This window comes from Chlorocebus sabaeus, chromosome 9 (assembly GCF_047675955.1).
Source record: "Chlorocebus sabaeus isolate Y175 chromosome 9, mChlSab1.0.hap1, whole genome shotgun sequence".
In the NCBI taxonomy this organism is placed as follows: domain Eukaryota; kingdom Metazoa; phylum Chordata; class Mammalia; order Primates; family Cercopithecidae; genus Chlorocebus; species Chlorocebus sabaeus.
The window spans coordinates 16,916,463-16,938,242 of NC_132912.1; the positions used below are offsets into that span (position 1 = coordinate 16,916,463).

The 21,780-nt window shown below is 41.3% G+C and overlaps 1 protein-coding gene across 3 annotated transcripts in view; it reads right to left on the minus strand.

Moving 5' to 3' along the window:
* Positions 1-18,310, minus strand: part of RSU1 (Ras suppressor protein 1) — a 230,777-nt gene extending 212,467 nt beyond the window's left edge. The window contains exons 1-2 of one of the 3 annotated variants that reach the window (XM_008002372.3): positions 18,170-18,310; positions 17,818-17,929 (exon numbers count right to left, since the gene is read on the minus strand). In XM_008002372.3, the coding sequence (XP_008000563.1) occupies positions 17,818-17,926 (109 nt within the window). In that variant the 5' untranslated portion in view covers positions 17,927-17,929; positions 18,170-18,310. The remainder of the gene's footprint in view (positions 1-17,817; positions 17,930-18,169) is intronic. The other 2 variants (XM_037983371.2, XM_008002375.3) reach the window with 2 other exon arrangements.
* Between the last annotated feature and the right edge of the window lie 3,470 nt (positions 18,311-21,780).

The following is a 21,780-nucleotide window of genomic DNA, read 5'->3' on the forward strand; positions in this document are numbered from 1 at the left end:
CAGAAATGAAAGCTAAATTCAAAGATATATAAGAGCAAATAAACACAATACATAATACTTCACAAGAAACAGAAGTTAGAGTGGGAATTTCTTTTTCTTTTTTTTTTTTTTTTTGAGATAGAATCTCACTCTATTGACCAGACTGGAGTGCAGTGGTACGATCTCGGCTCACCGCAACCTCCGCCTCCCGGGTTCCAGCGATCCTTCTGCCTCAGCCTCCCGAGTAGCTGGGATTATAGGCGCCCACCACCACACCTGGCTAATTCTTGTATTTTCAGTAGCGACGGGGTTTCACCATGTTGGCCAGGCTGGTCTCGAACTCCTGACCTCAGGTGATCCACCTGCCTCAGCCTCCCAAAGTGCTGGGATTACAGGCATGAGGGATTTCTTTTAAAACAAAGAAATGAAGCAGGAACAGGGATCTGGGAGAAAGTGACAAATATTAAAGACGGGCAAAAAGACCAACATACAGACCCCAAAAGACCCTAAAGAAGAACATAAGAGCTCATAGACTAAAAATCACAATAAAAATACTTTCTTGAAATAAAAATGTAAAAGTTTTGATATGGTTAGGCTGTGTGTTCCCACCCAAATCTCATCTTGAACTGATAATCCTCATATGTCAAGGGAGAGACCAGGTAGAGGTAATTGAATCATGGTGGTGGTTGCCCCCATGCTGTTCTCCTGATAGTGAGTTCTCATGAGATCTGATGTTTTTATAAGGGGCTCTTCCCCATTCGCTCAGCACTTCTTCTTCCTACTGCCTTGTGAAAAAGGCACCTTGCTTCCCCTTCTGCCTTGATTGTAAGTTTCCTGAGGTCTCCCCTGCCATGCTGAACTGTAAGTTGATTAAACCTCTTTCCTTCATAAATTACCCATCTCAAACAGTTCTTTATAGCAGTATGAAAACGGACTAATACAGTTTTCAAACTTTAAAGAGCATACTACATACCTGGGAAATAAACAGACCAGAATGAACTATACCCTACACCAAGTCATACTCTAGTAAAATTACAGGAAATAAAATTATATCACCAGACTTTCGGACAACGCTTTATGCCAGAAGAAATAGAGTAACACATTGACAACACTCCAGAAAAGAAACTGTGAGTCTCCCTACCTGTAAAATTGACTTTCATGTAAAAAGAACACAAATTTTTACGTACTACCCACATGAAAAACTCTGGGAATATTATTCTCTCGATACCTTTCTGAGGAATATTTCAGAGTACAAGCTTCAGACAATCAAAATAACTAGAGATGCATTGACCTAAAGACTCTTGATGCGCATAAAAGATAGAGGTACCTGTAGAACTAAGACTACCTGAGGGCTAAAGGAGAGACGGTACCATAGGAGATGGCTACATGTGCTGAAAATCTAGATATAGTTCAACTTCTAAAAAGCAGGGAGCTGTATTTCCACAGTTAAAACCAGATTAGAGATGTATCGGGTTTCTGGTTAGCAAATAGAGAGTCCAGAAGTTATCACTACCATGCTCACAGTGAGAAAAAAGCTGAGCAAACAGAAAACCAACAACTCTTCCACAGATGCATCACAAAATTGAGGTCACAGGGCAATCCACCATACTGAAATCTACAAACAGGCAAACACAGAGAATCACAGCATTCTAGGAAAAGAAATACCTGCTGCAGCCAGCAACCAGTAGGGATGCTTCAAGGATAACTGCCTAATTGCCAGAAACTGAGTGATAGACTAGTTTGAGAGATTAAACAACAACAACAACAACAAATAAAAAATAAAAAATAAACCAAAAACAACTCCTAGGGGCCCAGGCTTAAGGGGTCTCCTGTACTTTGCTGAGTTTTACCTCCAAGAGCCCCATCAGGTTCTCAGGGTGAAAAATTAGATAGAAAAAAAAAAAAATACTTTCTCACCAAAGTAAAAACTGAAGAGACATAAAATGTGTTAAAACAAGCTCATCACAGAGAACAAAGATGATACAGCAGAAAATAGGATCTACATAAAGGAAGAGTTAAAGAATAAATTAATAAAAGTAATATAAAATGGTTTATTGTGCTTATTCTTAATCTAACAGATCACAGATTGTTCAAAATAGTAACAGCAACAATGTGTTGGTTGATTACAGTTTACAGATAAGTGAAATGAATGATAGCAATTCTGTAAAGGATAACAGGAAGGAACTGGAAATGTTTGATTTTAAGTTACCTGCACTGGTTCTGAAGTGGCACAGTGTTATTTAAAAGTGAATTAAGATTAATTGTAAATGTATACTGCAAACTCTAAGGCTATCATTAAGAAGTTTTTATTCCTTGCTTTATCCTCCTTCTAAAAAACTAAATTTTTAAATATAAATTTTCCTGAGAGCAGAGAAAATGGAATATATTGTGAGAAGAGAAAATGAAATCATATAAAATGCTCAATTAAAGCCATAGAAAGCAGAAAAAGAGTGGAAGACAAAAAAAAAAAAAAAAAAAAAAAAGAACAGGGGGCAAGAATAGAAAACACTTATTATGCAGGTATTAATCTAAGTCATGTCAATTATCGCATTAAATGTTATTAACCAAATATATCAATTAAAAGATTGTCAGAATGGATTTTTTTTTTTTTAGGAAAAAAAAACAAGATTGGATCTAACTATATGTTATCTATGAGAAATCCACTTTAAATATAAAATATAGATACAACTAAATTAAAACTAAAGGGATGGAGAAAGATATATGACACTAAATAGTAAGCAAAAAAAGCTGGAGTAGTCATGTTAATTTCAGACAAAGTTGACTTCAAAGCAAAGAAAATTATCAGAAATAAAAAAGGTATTACATAACGATTAAATGGTAAACTTTCCAAGAAAGATACAGTAATCCTTATTGTATATGTATGTAACAACAGCATCAAAATACCTAAGACAAAAACTTACAGAAATGCAAAGAGAAACAAACAAATCTGCTATTATACTTGGAGACTTCAACACTCCATTCTATTAGTAACTGACATATTCAGCAGGGAGAAAATCAGTAAGGACAGAGTTAAAAACACACCACCACCATCAATCAGCTGGATATAACTGACATCTATAGACTACTCCATCCAGCAGAAAAATACGCATTCTTCTGAAGCTTGCACAGAACATTCATCAACATAGACCACATTCTGGGCATTAAAACACCCCTTAAACTTAAGAGAAAAGAAATCATACAATATATGCTCTCAGTCCACATTGGAATTAAACTAGAAATCAAACAGAAAGATAGCTGCAAAATCCCAAAACATCTGGACATTAACAACATATGTCTAAATAACATGTCAAAGAAATGTCAAAAAATTTTTAAAACTATTTTAATTAAATGAAAATGAAAATACTACTTATCAGAATTTGGGAACTGCAGCAAAATCAATGCTAAAGGAAACTTATAGCATTAAATGCATGTATTACAAAACGAGAAAGTTCTATTAGGTTGGTGCAAAAGTAATGGCAAAACGGCAATTACCTCTGCACCAACCTACTAAAATCAATAATCTAAACTTCTACCCTAGAAAACAAGAAAAATGAGAATGAATTGAACTACAAGTAAACAGAAAAAAAATTAATAAAAATTAGGGCAGAAATCTGTGATACTTAAAAGGGGAAATAATAGAGAAAATCTCTGAGTCCAAAAGGTGGTTTTTGGAAAAAAATCAATAAAACTGGTAATCCTCTAGGGAGGCTAACCAAAAAAAAAAAAAAAAAAAAAAAAAAGAACAAATTACTAACAGAAATGAAAGAAGGGCCATTACTACTGATTTCATGGATGTTAAAGGGATAATAAAGTAACATTATGAACAACTCAATGTCCAAAAATGTTATAACTTAGATAAAATGGATCAACTGCTGGAAAGACATAATCTACCAAAACTCACACAAGAAGAAATAGATCATTTTAGTAGGCCTATGTCTATTAAAGAAGTTGAATCATAAATTAATATTAATAATCTTCTAAACCAGAAAGTACCATGCCCAGATAGGTTTACTCATGAATTCTACCAAACATTTAAGGAAGAAATTATACCAATTCTCTACAATACCTTTCAGAAAACAGAAGCAGAGAGAACAATTTCTAACTCATTCCATGAGGCCAGCATTAAGCCAAAGACATTACAAAAAGGAGAAACTACAGACCAATATCCCTCATGGACATAGATACAAACATCCTCAACAAAGCATTGGCAAATAAATTCAAAAATGTATTAAGAGTACACACAATGACCAAGTGGAACTTACTCCAGGTTTGCAAAGGTGGTTCAAACTCAAAAACAAAAGCAATCCATCACTTCAAACAGGCAAAAGAAGAAAATTCATATGATTATATCTATAGATGCAGAAAAACCACTGGACAAAATTCAACACTCATAAAAACTCTTAGCAAACTAGGAATAGAGGAAAACTTTCTCAACTTAGTAAAAAAAATCTACAAAAATCCTACAATTAACATGATACTTAATGTTAAGAAACTAGTTGCTTTCCTACTACGGTTGGGAACAAGGCGAGGATGTCCCCTCACCACTTCTAGGCAAAATCACATCGGATGTCCATGCTAATGCAGTAAGGTAAGGAAAAACAGCAAAATGTATGCAGACTGGGAAAGATGAATTAAAACTATCTTTGTCCACAGATAATATGATGTCTACGTAGAAAATCCCAAAGAATCAACAAAGAAGAATTGAAAACAACTACAGCAAGTTTGCAGGATACAAGGTAATATACAAAGGCAATTGCTTTTCTATATAAAAAATTAGAATTTTACATTAAAAACACATCATTTACATTAACGCCAAACAAATGAAATATTTAAATATATAGGTAACTAAATATGTACAAGCTCTATATGAGAAAAGCTTCAAAACTAGTATGGAAGAAATCAAAGACCTAAATAAATAGTGAGATATTCCATGTTCATAAATAGGAAGACTCAACATTGTTATATTGTCAGTTCTTCCCAAGTTGATCTACACTCAATTCCAGTCAAAATACTAGCAAGTTTATGGATATCAACAAACTGATCCTAAAATTTACATGGAAAAGCAGAACAGCCAATGCAGTATTGAAGAAAATACAGTTGGAGCAATGACACTGCCCAACTTCAAAACTTAATATTGGTTATAGTAACAAGACAGTGTGGTACTGGTGAAACAACAGACAAGTAGGTCACTGGAATAAAATAGAAAGCCCAGAAATAGACCCACACAAATATAATCAGCTAATGTCTGGCAAAAGTGTAAAGGCAATTCAGTGAGAAAAGGAGTCTTTTCAACAAATGGTGCTGAAACAGATGGACAGACATCAACACACACCAAAATCAATCTAGACAAAGACCTAACATCTTTCACAAAAATGAACTCCAAATGAATCACAGACCTAATACAAAACACAAAGCTATAAAAATTTCTAGATATAACAAAGGAGAAAAATCTAGTTGACCTGAGATTTGGCAATGACTTCCGAGACACAATACCAAAGGCACAACTTCTGAAGGAAAAACTTGTTAAATGAGACTTCATTATAATTAAAAATTTCTGCTCTGTGAAAGATATCATTAAGGGAATGAAGGACCAATGCAAACAAGGAGAAAATATTTGCAACCTACATATCTGATAAAGAACTGGTATCCAAAATATAAAAACGAGACTTAAAACTCAGGAACACCAACCCAATTAAGAAGTACAAAAAAATCTGAATGGACATCTCACCAAAGAAGATAAACACATGGCAAACAAGCATATGAAAAGATGCTCAGCATCACATGTCATTAGGGAATTGCAAATGGAATGGAAACAATGAGATACCACTGCATACCCACTAGCATGGCTAAAATCCAAAACACCAACAATACCAAATGCTGGTGAAGATGTGGAACAACAGGAAATCTCATTCTTTATTGGTAGAATGCAAAATGGTACAGCCACTTGAGAAGAGATTGACAGTCTCTTATAAAGCTAAACACAGTCTTATCACATGATCCAGTAATCACACCCCTAGGTGTTCACCCAGATGTGTTGAAATCTTCTGTCTATACAAAAATCTGTACAACAATGTTTACACCAGCTTTATTCATAATTGTCCAAATTTGGAAGTTGCCAAAATATGATCCAATAGGTGAATGGATAAGCAAACTGTGGTACATCCAGACAATGGAATATTATTCACTCTATCAAAAAGAAATGAGCTATCAAATCACAAAAACACATGGAGGAATCTTAAACGCATGTTGTGAAGCAAAAGTAGCCAATCTGTAGAGCTATATACCATACGATTCCAGCTGTATGGCATTCTGGAAAGGGTAAAATTATAGAGACAAAGGCAAACTGTAACATTTCAGTGGTTGTCTGAGGTTCTGGAGGTAGATAATGAGGGAGAAGGGATAAAGAGGTAGAGCAGAAAGGGTTTTTAGAGCAGTGAAACTGTTCCATACGATACTATAATGGTGAATACACGACATTAATTTGTCAAAACCCATAAAACTATACTATATAGAGTGAACTCTGATGCTGGCTCTAAACTTTAGTTAATAATAATGCATCAACAGCCTGGCTAACATGCTGAAACCCCATCTCTACTAAAAATTTAAAAAAATCAGCCGAGTGTGATGGCGCCTGCCTGTAATCCCAGCTACTCGAGAGGCTGAGGCACGAGAATCCCTTGAACTTGGGAGGCAGAGGTTGCAGTGAGCTGAGATCACACCATTGCACTCCAGCCTGGGTGACAGAGTGAGACTCTGTCTCAAAAACTAATAATAATATTGCATCCATATTGGTTCAGCAATCATAGCAAACGTAACACACCAACGCAAGATGTTAATATGAGAAACTAGGAAAGGGGGATGGAGGAGAGATGAGGATCTGTACTTCCTGCTCTAGTTCTCTATAAATCAAAAACTGCTCTTAAAAAAATAGTCTAGTTTTTTTTTTTTTTTTTTTTTTAAGAGGGAGAATGAAGATAGCATATGCGTAAGACAATTGTTTTTAGCAATACTGGCATTAGTCATATTAGTATTGTTAATTGTGTGTCAGGTACCACATCTGAGATTGTGAGATATTCCAATTCTATCATCACCCATATCTGTGAGAGGCACGGTTCTGAGTGGAAGGGAGGAGGTCAAGATGAGGACTAGGAGGAGGAGTTAAGTGTTGTTATGTATTTCCATTGGAACTACCAGGATAAGCTCAGGAGGCTGGCAGTCTCATGACTTAAAGGGAGAGTGATTGGGAGGAGCAGGAGCTCCCAACCTACCAATAATGTTTCTTGCTTTGAAAATCTGTCAACTTGTACTATCATATATGCACTTATCGATATGAATATTTCAATAAAGTGTTTTGGAGGAGATTTTTTTAAAACTATGTGTAAGTATTTTGGGAAGATGAAGGTTCCTGTTTCCCTGGTTCAAATGGAATAAACATAGGTAGTGACCCTGAATGCATTCCCTAAATTGATACAGAATCATTAGCCCAGACAGGGCAGCTACCATGGCTTCTAGAACATGACCAGGTGGCCACAGGTACTCAGCATGCTTGCTGGGTTAGCCATTCATCTTCATCTCCTCCACAGGGTATGCGCATAAGACTGTCAGAAACAAGTAAGGCAAAACAGGATAAGCTGAGAACACTGCTTCTGAAGTCTGCTGGCATGGGTTCAAATCTGGGTTCTACCACTTATTGCCTGGGTGACTCTGAGCAAGTTAATGATGCTCCCTAAATCTGTTTCCTTACCTATTCACTATATAATGACAATAAATTGTGAGGTTGGAAGATTAATCCATACAGAGGGCTTGGCACAATGCCTGGTACATGGTAAATGTGTGTGTGTATTGATACACTCCATGCATAGATGGCATGGTATTTCAATCATATTATCTATTATTTTTATCCTAACAAAGGGTGCACAACTTTGCAGAATACAAACATATAAGAAATTACACAGGTAGCTTTGACACGGCCCAAAGACTTAAGCATTTACAGCTGTTTTATTATTTATTTATCTTGAAAAATTCTCACTCTTGTCGCCCAGGCTGGAGTACAATGGCGTGATGATCTTAGCTCAATGCAGCCTCCACCTCCCAGGTTCAAGCGATTCTCCTGCCTCAGCCTCCTAAGCAGCTGGGATTACAGGCGTGCACCACCACAGCCAGCTAATTCTTGTATTATTAGTAGAGAGGGTGTTTCACCATGTTGGCCAGGGTGGTCTCAAACTCCTGACCTAGCTCAGGCGATCCACCCACACTGGCCTCCGAAAGTGCTGGGATTGCAGCAGGCATGAGCCACTGCGCCCAGCCTCACTTACAGCTGTTAAGAAAACCAAGTTACATAGACCAGCATTCAAATATCGAGATTGAAAACCACATTACCATTTTCTGGTCTGCACTATGTAGAGAAAAACTAAGAGGCGAAACCTCCTTGCAAGTAATTGCTTGTTCTGATGTGTACCTTTCATTTGGTCTCACCCTTAAAATTATAAGCTACACAGAGTCGAAAGGAATAATTAATGGATATGCAGAGAAATGGATGAAATAAAAAGGATCTTTAGGAGGTATGGATACTATACCTAAAACTACCATTTAATGTAATTCAGGTTTATTCTGTTAGATACATGAACCGATACTTCCCCAACACAATCTTTTCCAGCACCATACTTTGCAGTGTTTTAAGGTAATGTTCTAAGTTTGAAGATAGAAGAAAATGAATTAATACACGGTATAAAAAGATCTCACATCTGATCATTCCATTCCGTTGAGATTAATAGTTTTTAGGAAACCATAAAGAAAGTGGGGAGGGTTCTGCTAATATTGATCAGATGGAGATTAAGTTGCTTCTTACGTTTTCTTCAACAGTTAAAGCTCTGCAGCCATCCAGTAAATCCAAGTGTCCAAACTGGCAGGGCTAGCCCAATGACACGTTTTATTTGCCTAATACAGTGTTTTAAAGAATTCTGGAAATGAATGCCTTAAGGTAAGGCAGGCCCTAGGAGTCACCTCTCCTTGGCACCCAAGCCTGGCCCTGGTGACTCCTTCAGGACTAGGATACAACATAGCACAGCATCAGAGAGCAAAGCTTTCAGACACACTCAAGAGTGAACTCCAACCGGGCACAGTAGCTTGTGCCTGTAATCTCAACACTTTGGGAGGTCGAGGCAGTTGAATCATCCAAGGTCAGGAGTTCGAGACCAGCCTGGCCAACATGGTGAAACTCCATCCCTGTCTCTACTAAAAATACAAAAAATTAGCCAGGTGTTGTGGCAGGTGCCTGTAATCCTAGCTACTTGGGACGGAGAACAGGAGAATTGCTAGAATCTGGGAGTGGGAGGCTGTAGTGAGTCATGATCATGCCACTGCACTCCAGCCTGGGCAACAAGAGTGAAAGTCCATTTCAAAAAGAAAAAAAGTGAACTCCGTTTCTGCCACTGCCTGAGTGACACTGGGGACTTTATAGAACCTCGATAGCGCTCTACCTTCTCATTTATAAAACGCTGACAATAATCAGGTGAACCGAAGAGGGGTGTTAGGAGTGTGAGAAGCACTTACCACAAAGTAGGTCCTCAGGTCTGCATCATTTGAGAACCTCCAATCTACATGTTATGGAATGCACTATGTCTCCCCAAAACTCACATGCTGAAGCCCCAACATCCAATACCTCAACATGAGACTATATTTAGAGATGGGGCTTTTAAAGAGGCGGTTAAGTTAAAATGAGGTCCTTAAGGTAGACCCCTATCCTAATCTGACTATTGTCCTCATGAGAAGAGGAAACTGAACAGACTGAGGGACACCAGGGATGCAGAGGGAGGGCCACATGAGGACACAGCAAGAAGGCGGCCACTTGCAAGCCCAGGCTATTAGACTCAGGAGCAGCCAGCCCTGCTGACACTGGGATCTTGAACTTCCAGCCTCTAGGACTGTGGGAAACAAATTTCTGTTGTCGAAATCACCCAGCCTGTGGTATTTTGTTTTGCAGCCCTAGGAAATTAACCAAGTAGGTATTATTAATCCTATTATTGGCCTTTTGGGCTTTGCTAGCACCTCAAACCTGAAATATCATTAAGCATCACACACTGATGGAATCTGCTCAAAGGGGACAGTGCAAATTCCATTTCCTTTGATTGGAAACATACTCTGATCAGCACTTCTCTATTCAGAGGCCACACGCAAGACAGCTGTGAAACTGATGCTCTGGTTGACTGTAACACACGTGAGATTTCTTTCACTGTGAGCTACACAGATGAAATGCCATTAAGATTCCATCTCTTTACCCAAAGATAGAACCTGGCGAGTGAAGGTGGAAGAACTGTAGAGGCAGCAAAGGTCCGCGCAGAGATCAGTCGCGCAATGTCCAACCTCCCAAGGAGCCCAGGAGCAAAACGCAGAGGCTCAACACTGACCCCTGCTGGTCACACACTTGATCTAGACCAACTGCTCCTGGGCCACATTTTTACATTACCTTTTGGTTTAAAAAATAAAAAAATTAACCCACCTGCACAAACTTGCTATCCAAAGAAGCAAGAGGTCTTTATGCTGCTTTTAAAAAAAGAGTCACCTCTAGTCTTTTTTCTAACAATGGATCTCCTGTATATAGGTCGTGTTTTCTTTCAAACAGGTTCGTGTGAATTTATGAACAAATAATACAGGGTATGGTTTTCAATTATTATCCACACCAATTGTAACACTGGTTAAAATGGCAAAGCAGTGAGTGTTACGGTTTCTTATGGTGAAAATATAACTACTTCACACGTAATAAACAACTCAGTCATCTTAACATAGCAAATAATAATTTATCACTAGATAATTTTAAAATTCAATATAAGGCCAGGCACAGTGGCGCATTGTCTGTAATCCCAGCAATTCGGGAGGCCGAGGGGGGCAGATCACCTGAGGTCAGGAGTTCGAGACCAGCCTGGCCAACATGGCAAAACCCTGTCTCTACTAAAAATACAAAAATTAGCCAAGCATGGTGGCAGGCGCCTGTAATCCCAACTACTCGAGAGGCCAAGACAGCAGAATCGCTTGAACCCGGGAGGCAGTGGCTGCAGTGAGCCAAGATCGTACCACTGCACTCCAGCCTGGACAATGGAGTGAGACTGTGTCTCAAAAAATTAAAAAAAAAAAAAAATAGAAATAAAAAAATTTAATATAAACTCCCAAATGAACTCTGGTTACATAATGCCTATCATTAAAAAAAAAATTCAATAGTTACTACAGGACATAGAGTATTTTAATTATTAATGGAAAAATTACCAGTTTTCAAAGCATGTCTGCCATTTTCAACAGAAACTTGGCCACAAGCACATCCCAACAAAAATCCTGCTGCTGTTCCCCCAGCCACCCCCTGGGCTATGCACAGCTCTGAACTCGCCAGTATGTGGCCATGGCTGTTCCTCCTGACCCCAGCACACTGCGCCCAGCCACCCAGCTTCTCCTGGGAATTCTGACTCAGGTGAGGAATAAGGCAGTGGGTGTGCGGGTTCGACGAGACCATGGGACAGGTGGGCAAAGACCACTGAGAAGTACCATCACCAAGATTTCCAAGAAATAAAGAGATACTGTTTTTCATTTGTTATACCATCACAGATAAAACAGTTTTTAAAATAGTCATATACAGCTTAATGATGTTTCACTCAACAATGGACCACCAGGGAGGCCAGGGCAGGCAGATCGCTTGATCTGGAGTTCAAGACCAGCCTGGGAGACATGGTAAAACCCCATCTCTACAAAAATTTGCCAAGAGTGGTGGCATGTGCCTGTAATCTAAATTACTTGGGAGGCTGAGACGGGAGGATCACTTGAGCCCAGGAAGCCGAGGCTACGATAAGGCGAGATCACGCCACTGTAGTCCAGCCTGGGCAACAGAGGGAGACCTTGTCTCAAAAAAACAAACAAACAATGGACCACAAATATGACAGTGGTCCCATGAGATGACAACAATGTACTATATTTTTACTGCATCTTTTCTATAAAGACACAAATACTCGCCACTGTGTTACAATTTCCTATGGTATTTCGTACAATCACATGCTGCACAGGTTTGTAGCCTAAAAGCTAAAGCCTTAGTCACAAGCACACCATCTAGCCCAGATGTGTAGTAGGCTACTCCATCTGGGTGTGTGTAGGGACACTCAGTGATGATCACACAATGACAAAATCTTATTACGCATTTCTCATAACATATCCCCATCATTAAGTAATGCATGAGTGTACTAATAATAGCAGGCATTAAGACCAACAGGTACCAGGTGGTACACTAGGCCCCTATAGATATTAACTGACAAAGACCCTACGAGGTGCTCTTATTATTCCCATTTTATAGATGAGGCACCTGAGGCACAGAGAGGTTAAGCAACTTGCCCAAGGATACACAGCTAGTAATAAACAAAAAAGATGCTTACAAAAAAGCCACCGTGGCTACTAGGACCGGAATGTCAGAGGACTGACAAACAGTCAAATGTCATTACTGGTTCAGTCACACCAAAGGGGCTACAACTCCTCTTTGTTTCAGTGAAACATTTCCAGTTTTAACCCTATCACACAATCAAAAATAGAAGGTGTCAATTCCATCTTGTTCCTGAGAGCTGGAAACCGCTTCCCTCTGGAAACTGGGGAGAAGCCTGCAGGAAGGAGGCAGAGTACCTGCTCTTTCTCCAGAGCTATGCTTTCTCCCTTAGCCAACCTGAATCTCTTAACTAAAAGCAGTAACATTCTTTCTTCAATAAATCCTTCCCAAGCACTACGCCAAGTAGAGAGACACTTCAACCAGGTTGGATGGGACGGTGGGTCAGAACTGAGTATACTCGAGGGGCTTCCTGGAGGAGGTGACAGGAAATGGAGTCATGTAAATAGATAAGTCCTTCCTTCTTTCAACAAGCACTAACTGACACAGGGGCAAGGGCTAACTGGAGAGAGAAAAAGGAAAAGGGCTCCCCAGGTCAAGATGCGGCGTGTTTGAAAACACAAAGGTAGGCACATACACACAACCTAGAGGAGTGAAAACATAAACGATTTTAAGGCCGGGCATGGTGGCTCACACCTGGAATCCCAGAACTTTGGGAGGCTGAGGTGGGCAGATCACTGAGGTCAGAAGTTCGAGACCAGCCTGGCCAACATGGTGAAACCCCATCTCTACTAAAAATACAAAAATTAGCCAGGCATGGTGGCGCATGCCTGTAATCCCAGCTACTCGGGAGGCTGAGGCAGGAGAATCACTTGAACCCAAGAGGTAGAGGCTGCAGTGAACAGAGATCACGCCACTGCACTCCAGCCTGGGCAACAGAGCAAGACTCTGTCTCAAAAATGAAAAAAAAAATTAAAAAAAATTTTAAAAGATTTTAATAAGGATTATAGCTAAAATTACAGGTTCTCCCTGGCTCTTTTATCTTTCCCCCAAAGCAGGTCTACATGGATAGCATGTGTTCCAGGTTAAACAGACTTTTGAGATGGCTCTTCCAGATAACCCATGCTCATATTTGTTTATTATTTTGCCCGTTCCTTTAGAAAGATCACTCCCTTGAAAGCAGGTTGTTTTCTTTTCGAGGATTTATCTGAAAAATATTTTAGTCTAACTTGGAAAAAAAAAAGATAAAGGCGTGACCACCCAGAGAGGACACTACACTTGAAGGGATTAAAAAACCAGGAAACACTTAAATAAGAGAAATGAAAGAAAGTTCCTCCGGCTACAGCTGGGATTCTGTCTCTATGGAAATGGAAGCTGACTACAGGGCCCTTCAAAATCAACTTTATCAACCAGACGAAGACAGCTGCTGCCTGGGAAAGAGTTTCTGCAGTGAAATCTCTTTAATAAAAAGAATAAAATCAGCAGCATTACGATTATGCTTGGAAGCTTTTTTTTTTTTTTTAAGAGACGAGGTCTTGTTCTGTCGCCTAGTAACACGATCATAGCTCACTACAAACTCAAACTCCTGGGCTCAAGCAATCCTCCCACGGCAGCCTCCCTAACAGCTGGGACTGCAGACTCGCACATCACCCTCAGCTCATGTTTTAAGTTTTGTAGAGGTGGGGTCTCACTCTATTGCCCACACTGGTCTTCTTGGAAGCTTTAAGGAGAATATGTGTGCAAATTACATGCCATGTGTAAACAAAATGATGGAAAAGAAATAAATTAGGACAAATTTTAAATAAATAGCTATCTAAATCAATTAGAACCTTAGGCAAAAGGACCAAACACTACAGGTTCTACTAAGCCACACAAAAAATTCCAACACCTGATACAAATGCCTTACCCAGTCGAGTTAACAAAGCGAAATTCTTGGTTCAGGCCATTGACTACGTTGGAACTGGGTATGTCTGAGGCATAAGGCCCATAGCTGGATATTCATATTAATAGTTAACATTTAATGTACATTATCGGATCTAACACTAACTAGTTAATAACATTTAATGTGCATTATTGTATTTAATATGAACCATTAAGCTAGTCTTATGAAGTGGTTACTTAGGTTACCATTTGTTAAGGAACTTGAGGATCAGAGAGGTTAAGTAGCTTCTCTAAGGTTACACAGTACTAAGTAGCAGAATTTGAACTCATGTCTATCCAAATCTAAGTTCCCCTCCTATGCCTCTCCTGGTAGGAAGTGAGCATTTCTAGAATCTGGCTGGACTACTAGAAAACTGTAGAACCTGTCTGGTATCTGTCTCCAGCCTAAGAAGTTTTCCCCATCAGAAAGCTCTTGGTACCTAAACTCCTCAAAACATCTTTCAAAGGTAATTTGCTGCGTCTAAGGAAGTGCTGCGTTAGAAGATACAACTCTCCCAAGAAGACGGGCATCTCATATGCTTAGTAGTACGAAACCTTACTTTTATCTTCAAAGCTTAATTCTTACCTCTTGAGAAATTAAACAAAGTAAGAATGAAAAGAAAGCTTGAGATGCAAGAAACAGCTATTCTCTGTACATGCAAGTTAACTGTTCCTTGTGTTTAAGCTGGACACTAATACATAAAACTTCCTGGTTACAGCTAAGATGTTATCAGTAAAGAAACATGTAGGTTGGGTGTGGTGGCTCACATCTGTAATGCCAGCACTTTAGGAGGCCAAGATGGGGGCACTCCTTGAGCCCACAAGCTTGAGGCCAGCCTGGGCAGCATCGCAAGACCCCATCTCTATAAAAAAATAAAAAATAAAACCATTAGCCAGGCGTGGTGGTGTGTACCTATAGTCCCAGCTACTCAGGAGGCTAAGGTGGGAGGATTGCTTGAGCCTGGGAGGTTGAGGCCACAGTGAGCTGTGACTGCACCACTGCATTCCAGCCTGGGTGACAGAGTGAGACCCTGTTTTCGGGGGGGGGGGGAAATTCTTACACTTATAATTAATGGAGCCAAGTGGAGTATTTTACTACTTGTATATATTAAGCACTGTGTCACTGTGCGTGCACTGCTGAGAACAGCCCTGGTGGAGGCTCCGAAGAGCATCCTGGAACCCCCTAGGCTCCGAGGAGTCCCAAGGTCAGGCAGTTTGCAGAGAGCCGCCTTGGATCAATGCTACAGAAGCCAGAGGAGGCGGAATCTGGAAATCTCCAGATTCACTTCCACCCAACTTCCCAAAAAGTACTATGATTCTTTGTTAGCTACTTCTTTAGGAAAATTTAAGAATGGTCTCGCTTTTCACCACCCAGTGTTACACTGGAAATACATTTCAGGAAGCAAGTGGCTATCTTTTCTTCCTTAATAAAAGCCAAAGCTTCAAAGAGATAACAGAGCTGAACCGAAATAGCTAAGCCATTCTCCCATTTATAAATATTACATAAAGTCTCCTCTTCAAAAGTCGAAGGGTATAAAGTTCCTGTGCTGAAAGCAGCCTCTCATCTACCCAGTGAGAACGAGCGCTGGAGGGAGGAAAGCCGCAGGGCCAAGAGTCCTGCCGTACAAGGCATCATCTTCCTTATCCCCTTCTATTTCTCCTCTGTACCAACAGTGCCCCCAGTAATGACCATGGTCATGGCAGAGCCAGGCAGAGGCAATGGTACACTCAGATATCCAACTCCAGAGGCATCTGCTCAGTTGCTGACGGCAAGGACCCTTACAGAATGCAAGAGACCAACACACACCAAGGCTGAGACGCTCACTAGTACACAAACTCAGTTTAATGGCACGTATTTCCATAAAGCCTACAAAACACAAATCTACGTTTCCTCCCTTTTCCTTCTGCCAAGACATATCAAGAGCATCAACTCCAACCTCTGTCGCAGGCAGGTTTTCAAACCGTGAAAACCATGGATTCACAGTAAACGGACTCTGCCGTTCTCTCCATGCCTAAATGGCTATCTATCACCTCTCAGGGTCTCCTGAACATCTCCCTTCTTCTCTCGTCACATCCTGGACCTGATATCTCAAACTCACAGGCCTAATGTATCATTCTTTCATTTTCTTCATTCTTCAACTATTTTTGAGCATCTGCTGTGCTCCAGGCACTATTATAAAAGAAAAAAGAAAATGCAAGCATGAATATTGCACGGCTTTTGTCTTCCCAAAGTCCCCAGTAGAGAAGAGAGACTTCTAGATTAAAAAAAAAAAAAAAAAAAAAAAAAAAAAAAAAAAATTCCATACAATCCTATGTGACAGGAGTCACAAAGCAACGCACATGTCCAACTTCACAGGAGAGGGAGTGGCTATGTTAGCTTGGTGCAGACGGAGAAGATTTTACACAGGTGGTGATAGTCTAAGCTGACTCTGAGAAGTAAAAGGATTTCGGGTGCAAAAGACTGAGAAGGAGGGAAAACAAAATTCGTAAAGGCACCAAGGTCTGAACGAGTAGGCTCTGGTCCAGATAGGGCAATAGGTTCAGAATGGCTGGAATGGCAACTGCATGGAAGGGTAAGGTTGTGTTCAGACTCAGAAAGGCCTTGTCCATCACGCCAAGAAACCTGGAGCATTACCGTCGGTAACAGACAACCTGGAGAAATGTGGAGAGGGTTTAAACCAAAGCCACGTCAGCCCGAGGAAGTGCTTTCGCTCCCTTATCACAGGTTTTTCAAATATTGAAATTACTAGCCAACATCTAAAAATTAGCAAATTTCACATAAAAATATAGAATCTTAACTCCTTTAATAATCTGGCACACTGGGCCAACATTCCTATGCCGACATGTGTCAGAGTAGCGGGTGCGGCAGCTGGCCCCTTCAGGTGGGATACCTATCACCTAGTCCATGACCGCCCCTGACCATCCTCACTTGCAGGCACGTGAATTTGCAATCCCTGATTTTAAGGGAGAGGGTAACACCACAGACGGGGGTTACAGGAAAATAATACTGAAAGTGACCCGGTGATTAAACTGGGCAGTGAAACTGAAGGCAAGAGGGCAAGTTAGGAGGATTTCATCACAGCCTGAGGAGGTAAGAAAAGCCTGAACCAAGTTCGGAGAACAAATACGCAGAAGAACGTAAAGATTCAAGAAATGCTTAAACTGCTCCAGGCACAAGAATGCTTATTAATCATGGAACTTTTGTGTGTCATTTGTTCATGGACACAGACTATTAGGAGACAGGAAGGACTCAAAATTAATTCTCAATTAAAAATAAAGTGGCTATTAAGCAAACTATGTGGAAAATCCACCTCAATGCCATAGAGCAGAGACAACCGATGAGGCACAGCTGCCTGTGATTCTCATTGTGGACTCTCAGGATCGTTTTCCAGGTGGAACAGAACAAATCCTACTGCAAACCCTCTGCGCGAAGCCCCTGACAAGTGATGTTTACAAGCAGGGGCTGGGGTCTAAACCAGTACAATCGCTCACAGCAGGACCAGAAGTGAACTGACAAACTTAGAAAGCCTTCCGGCTCATCCACGGGAGGGTCCTGCCCGAGAACTCACAGAGGCCGTTGACATCCAGCATGTTGGAGATGCCCCGGTCACTCATGTCCACTTCGGGCTGATTCTTCTCCCGGCTCTCCTCCACCAACTTCTTCAGAGACTTGGACATGGTCTGCACCAAACAACAAAACACGTGGGCGATGGCAGCAAGCGCAGGGGCGGAAAGGAAAGAGGTCTTCGCTGCCACTCTGAGGCTTCCACAGGGTTGGAGCGGGTGGGCGTCCGAGGGCGTCCCAGGGGTTGGTCCGGGTGCAGGGAGGGGATGGGGTAGGGTAGGGGAGTGGGAAGGGTGCAGCCCCGCTCCAGCAACGCAGAGAGAAGCAACCCCAAGTGCCACGCCGCACACACTCACCGAGGAAGGTAGCCCCTAAGAGGGTGGGCGTGCAACCACAGGCTTCAGCAGGACGCACTCTGGCTGCGAGAGATGCCCTCGCTCCCCGAAACACCGGCACTGAACCGCGGACACGCCCTGTCTCGGCGCCCCGCGCAGGCGCACACAGCTCAGCTGCCAGCTCCACGCCCGACCCTACCCATATTAGGAGAACAGCTCGCTAGACGTGGCTTCTGAGCCAGGCTCCGCCCTTAAAAGTATGTGCTAGAGGCTGGCCAATCACGTTCGTTATTCGGCTTCGAGACCCCGCCCCACGCTGAGGTTAGTTTATCCCCGTGGCTCCCACCCCGCGATTTGGAACTCTGATTGGGCCAAAGTTGGCGCGTGCGCACTAGACTTGGCGCATGCTCAGTTGATGGGTCGAAGCCCAGAGGGCTGTGGGCGGAAGCGGGGAAGTTTGTGGCGTGACGCGTCAGGGAGGGTGGTGGCTGAGGGTGAGTGTTGCGAAAGCTGGCAGTAAATTGCCTCCATATATTTATCTTCTGTAATAGCGGCTCCACTCGCCAGAAGTTGCTACCCTGCGTCCCGTCTCCACAATGTGCCTCTGAGGGACCTTGTGGGGCACGCAGCTTCCCGTCCTGTTAAGAGCTTCTCCAGGCAGGGATTCCGGCGCTGTCTGCGTTTCCCCAGCGCCCTGCTGGAAATCTTTTTCAATAGGGTTTCTAAGGCTGGCTTTTACAAACCCTGACCCTTTTGCTCTTGAGCAGCAGGAACTACCCTCAGGGCTAGAAGCTACAAGTAAAACCCTACTATTTCAAAAGTCGTTTGAAAACACTACTAAAGCGATGTGTCTTTCCCAACTATGATTTACACCTGTGAGACGTGACGTTCTGGCTTCCAGGAATCTCCCGCTTCCTCTTCCAAAAGCAACCAAATTTTAAGTTCTAGCAAAAGTGCTGCCCTCTGCCTCACTATTTCCTGACCCAGTCGCAGTCACCCAGGAATATCCTATGCCTCTCTCACCAAAAACCCTGTCCTGAGAGAGTATTTCATGCTACGGAAAGATTGGCACCAGGCACTTTTCTCCTATTGTCACCTAAATTGATGATAGACGGATACCACACATACGCATGTATATATTGTAGATTGTAGCAGGGATCAAAGCCTTAAGAAGATGTGGTAAAATCATGTAATTATAGCTCCGAACCAATTGGATAAAAAAAGGATCTGCACTCTTAAAAGCGAACATTTATTGCGTAAAAAACATTCCAGATGAAAGGGTCATTCCTGCATTAGTCTTCTTTGATCTGGAACCGTTCTTGGCTTTTATGTTTATTGAACTAGACATTATCTAAGAGTACAGACCAGGTGTTGTGTGGAATATCCTTTAAAGTGAGTTTGATGTTCCCTTTTGGGTTCTGAATTTTTGGAGAAACACCACTAAAGCGATGTGTCTTTTCCACTGTATGATATCAAGGTACAGATGACATCGGTTACTCCAAGTATAGGTGATGTTCACTTAGGTAAGGTAGTGTCTGCCAGGTTTCTTCACCATAAAGTTACTATTTTTTTCTTTATGATTAAGAACAATGCTGAGGGGAGGTGCTACTTGATCACGTCCCATTCCTCATCTAATTTTTACCCACTAGTTTTAGCATCCACTGATGATTTTCTAACTTCATAATTTCATCTATACGTATTAGTTGGCAAGGTAATCTCCTAACATATTTATTTCTTGAATCATTAACTCTTTTAAAGCAAAAGTCCTGTTTTGAAAAAATCAGAATATTTCTTGTTCCATCAATTTCTAATAGTGAATCTTGACTATGTAGGCTGAAGACGTTAGTACCTGTGTTAGTCGGCTAGGGCTGTCCTAACAATATACCACAGCCTGGATGGCTTAAACGACAGAAATTTCTCACAATCCTGGAAGTTCAAGATGAAGGTGCCAGCAGATTTTATTTATCCTGTGGCCTCTCCCCTTGCCTTGTGGATGACTGTCTTCTCTTGGTGTCCCTCCAGGACACCGTTGGTGTCTCTTCCTCTTCTAAGGACACCAGTCCTATTGGACTGCCGGCCGCAGTCTTCTCTATAATAAAACCCTGCGTTTGTTTCATGAATGTACTCTCTTCTCAAGTATCACTGAGGATAATAGTTTTTAAACCTCTCTTCTGTTCACTCAGTTATGTTTCTTCAAGGGTCCATTCTTACGTGTATTTATCTAGTCTTTCCCTTAGAAAAGAAAGATTCTTCCCCTCTCTGGTGATTGACTCTTGGTTGTCCTTTTGAGTTCAAGTGTGAAGATCTGAACTGGTTTTTCTAGATAGCTGGAGTGGTCTCTTGTTTGTGTGTATTGTTTTCCTCCTAGATCCCTAGACTGATAGTTGAATTTCTTTAGAAGTAAGAACCCAACTAATGCTTGCAGGTCATCACCTGGCTACCTTTTGGGGCTGGAGGGAAACAGTGGATTGTGAGTGCCATTTTAGGGCAACTCGTGACTTTGGTTTTAGCCCCTCACACTGCACCTGCCAGCCCCACATCCAGATAACACCCGGAACAGAAAGAGTCCCAGCCCTCCTCTCTTCGCATTTCTCTCTCGAAGTTATTTTGAGCTGCATGCTTCCATTCACTCCTGTTTCATAGGAATTTGTTTTCACTCCTGTTTGAGACAGGAAAAGCCAAACTGTTTCTGCTACTCTCACAGGCTCAACACTTCTGACACCAGAGAGTCCCCCACACGTGAAACAATTCTCCAGCAGACACCAGCTAGGTGTCTTACAGTTGGACTGAATTCTGATACTGTCTACCTCAACTTACAGTCAAATCCCACAAGTGAAGTGTTCCTTTCCACAACAATTTAGGTTGACTGTCACCTATACTTCTGACTGACCAGCTGTCAATCAGGGTTCCCACACCAAAACTCAGGTTTGATGAATTTGCTAGGATGATTGTTAGTCTGTTCAGGGTCCTGATTGCTAGCAGTGAAACTTCATGGTGACACAATTTGGAATCAGGAAACTTATCCCTTGGCCATTAGATCCGGGAAGGTGGCTCAATGTATGCTTCACCAGATAAGAATATTAAGGTTTTTGCTTTGGGACTGGCTCAGGAAATCAAGCAGATGGAGCTGGGAGTGTGCTTTGTGAAGTCGGGAGACTTCAGCTGATAAGTCTTGTATGGCTGTCTTGTTCTCTGCTTTATCCTCGGTGCATTTAGTACACGTCACATAGCTGATGCTCAATAAACATTTGGAAACAAGTGAATTAAATGTAAAGCAGAACCAGAGGATATACAATGGGTCTCACTAATGAGAGTAGAGTCGACTCTTTTCTCCTTCTTCCAGCTGAATTACTCAAACACTGAATTACTCAATAACTACTTCCCTTTGCTATACATGAAAATCTTCTCCCAAGCCTGACCATCCCCTAACCCACTAAAGAATCACTACTTGTTTCCTAGATGCCTAGCCTGGAAGATTTTGTAAAGCTTCATTTTGTCTCTTCTTTCTGTATTTTTAATTTTAAAATATGCTTTCCTCAATTTCAGGTACACACCTCCCGGATATTCCAATATGCCTCCTAGAAAAGCATGCCCTTCTGAGTGGAAATGATACCGTTACTCTAATGATGCAG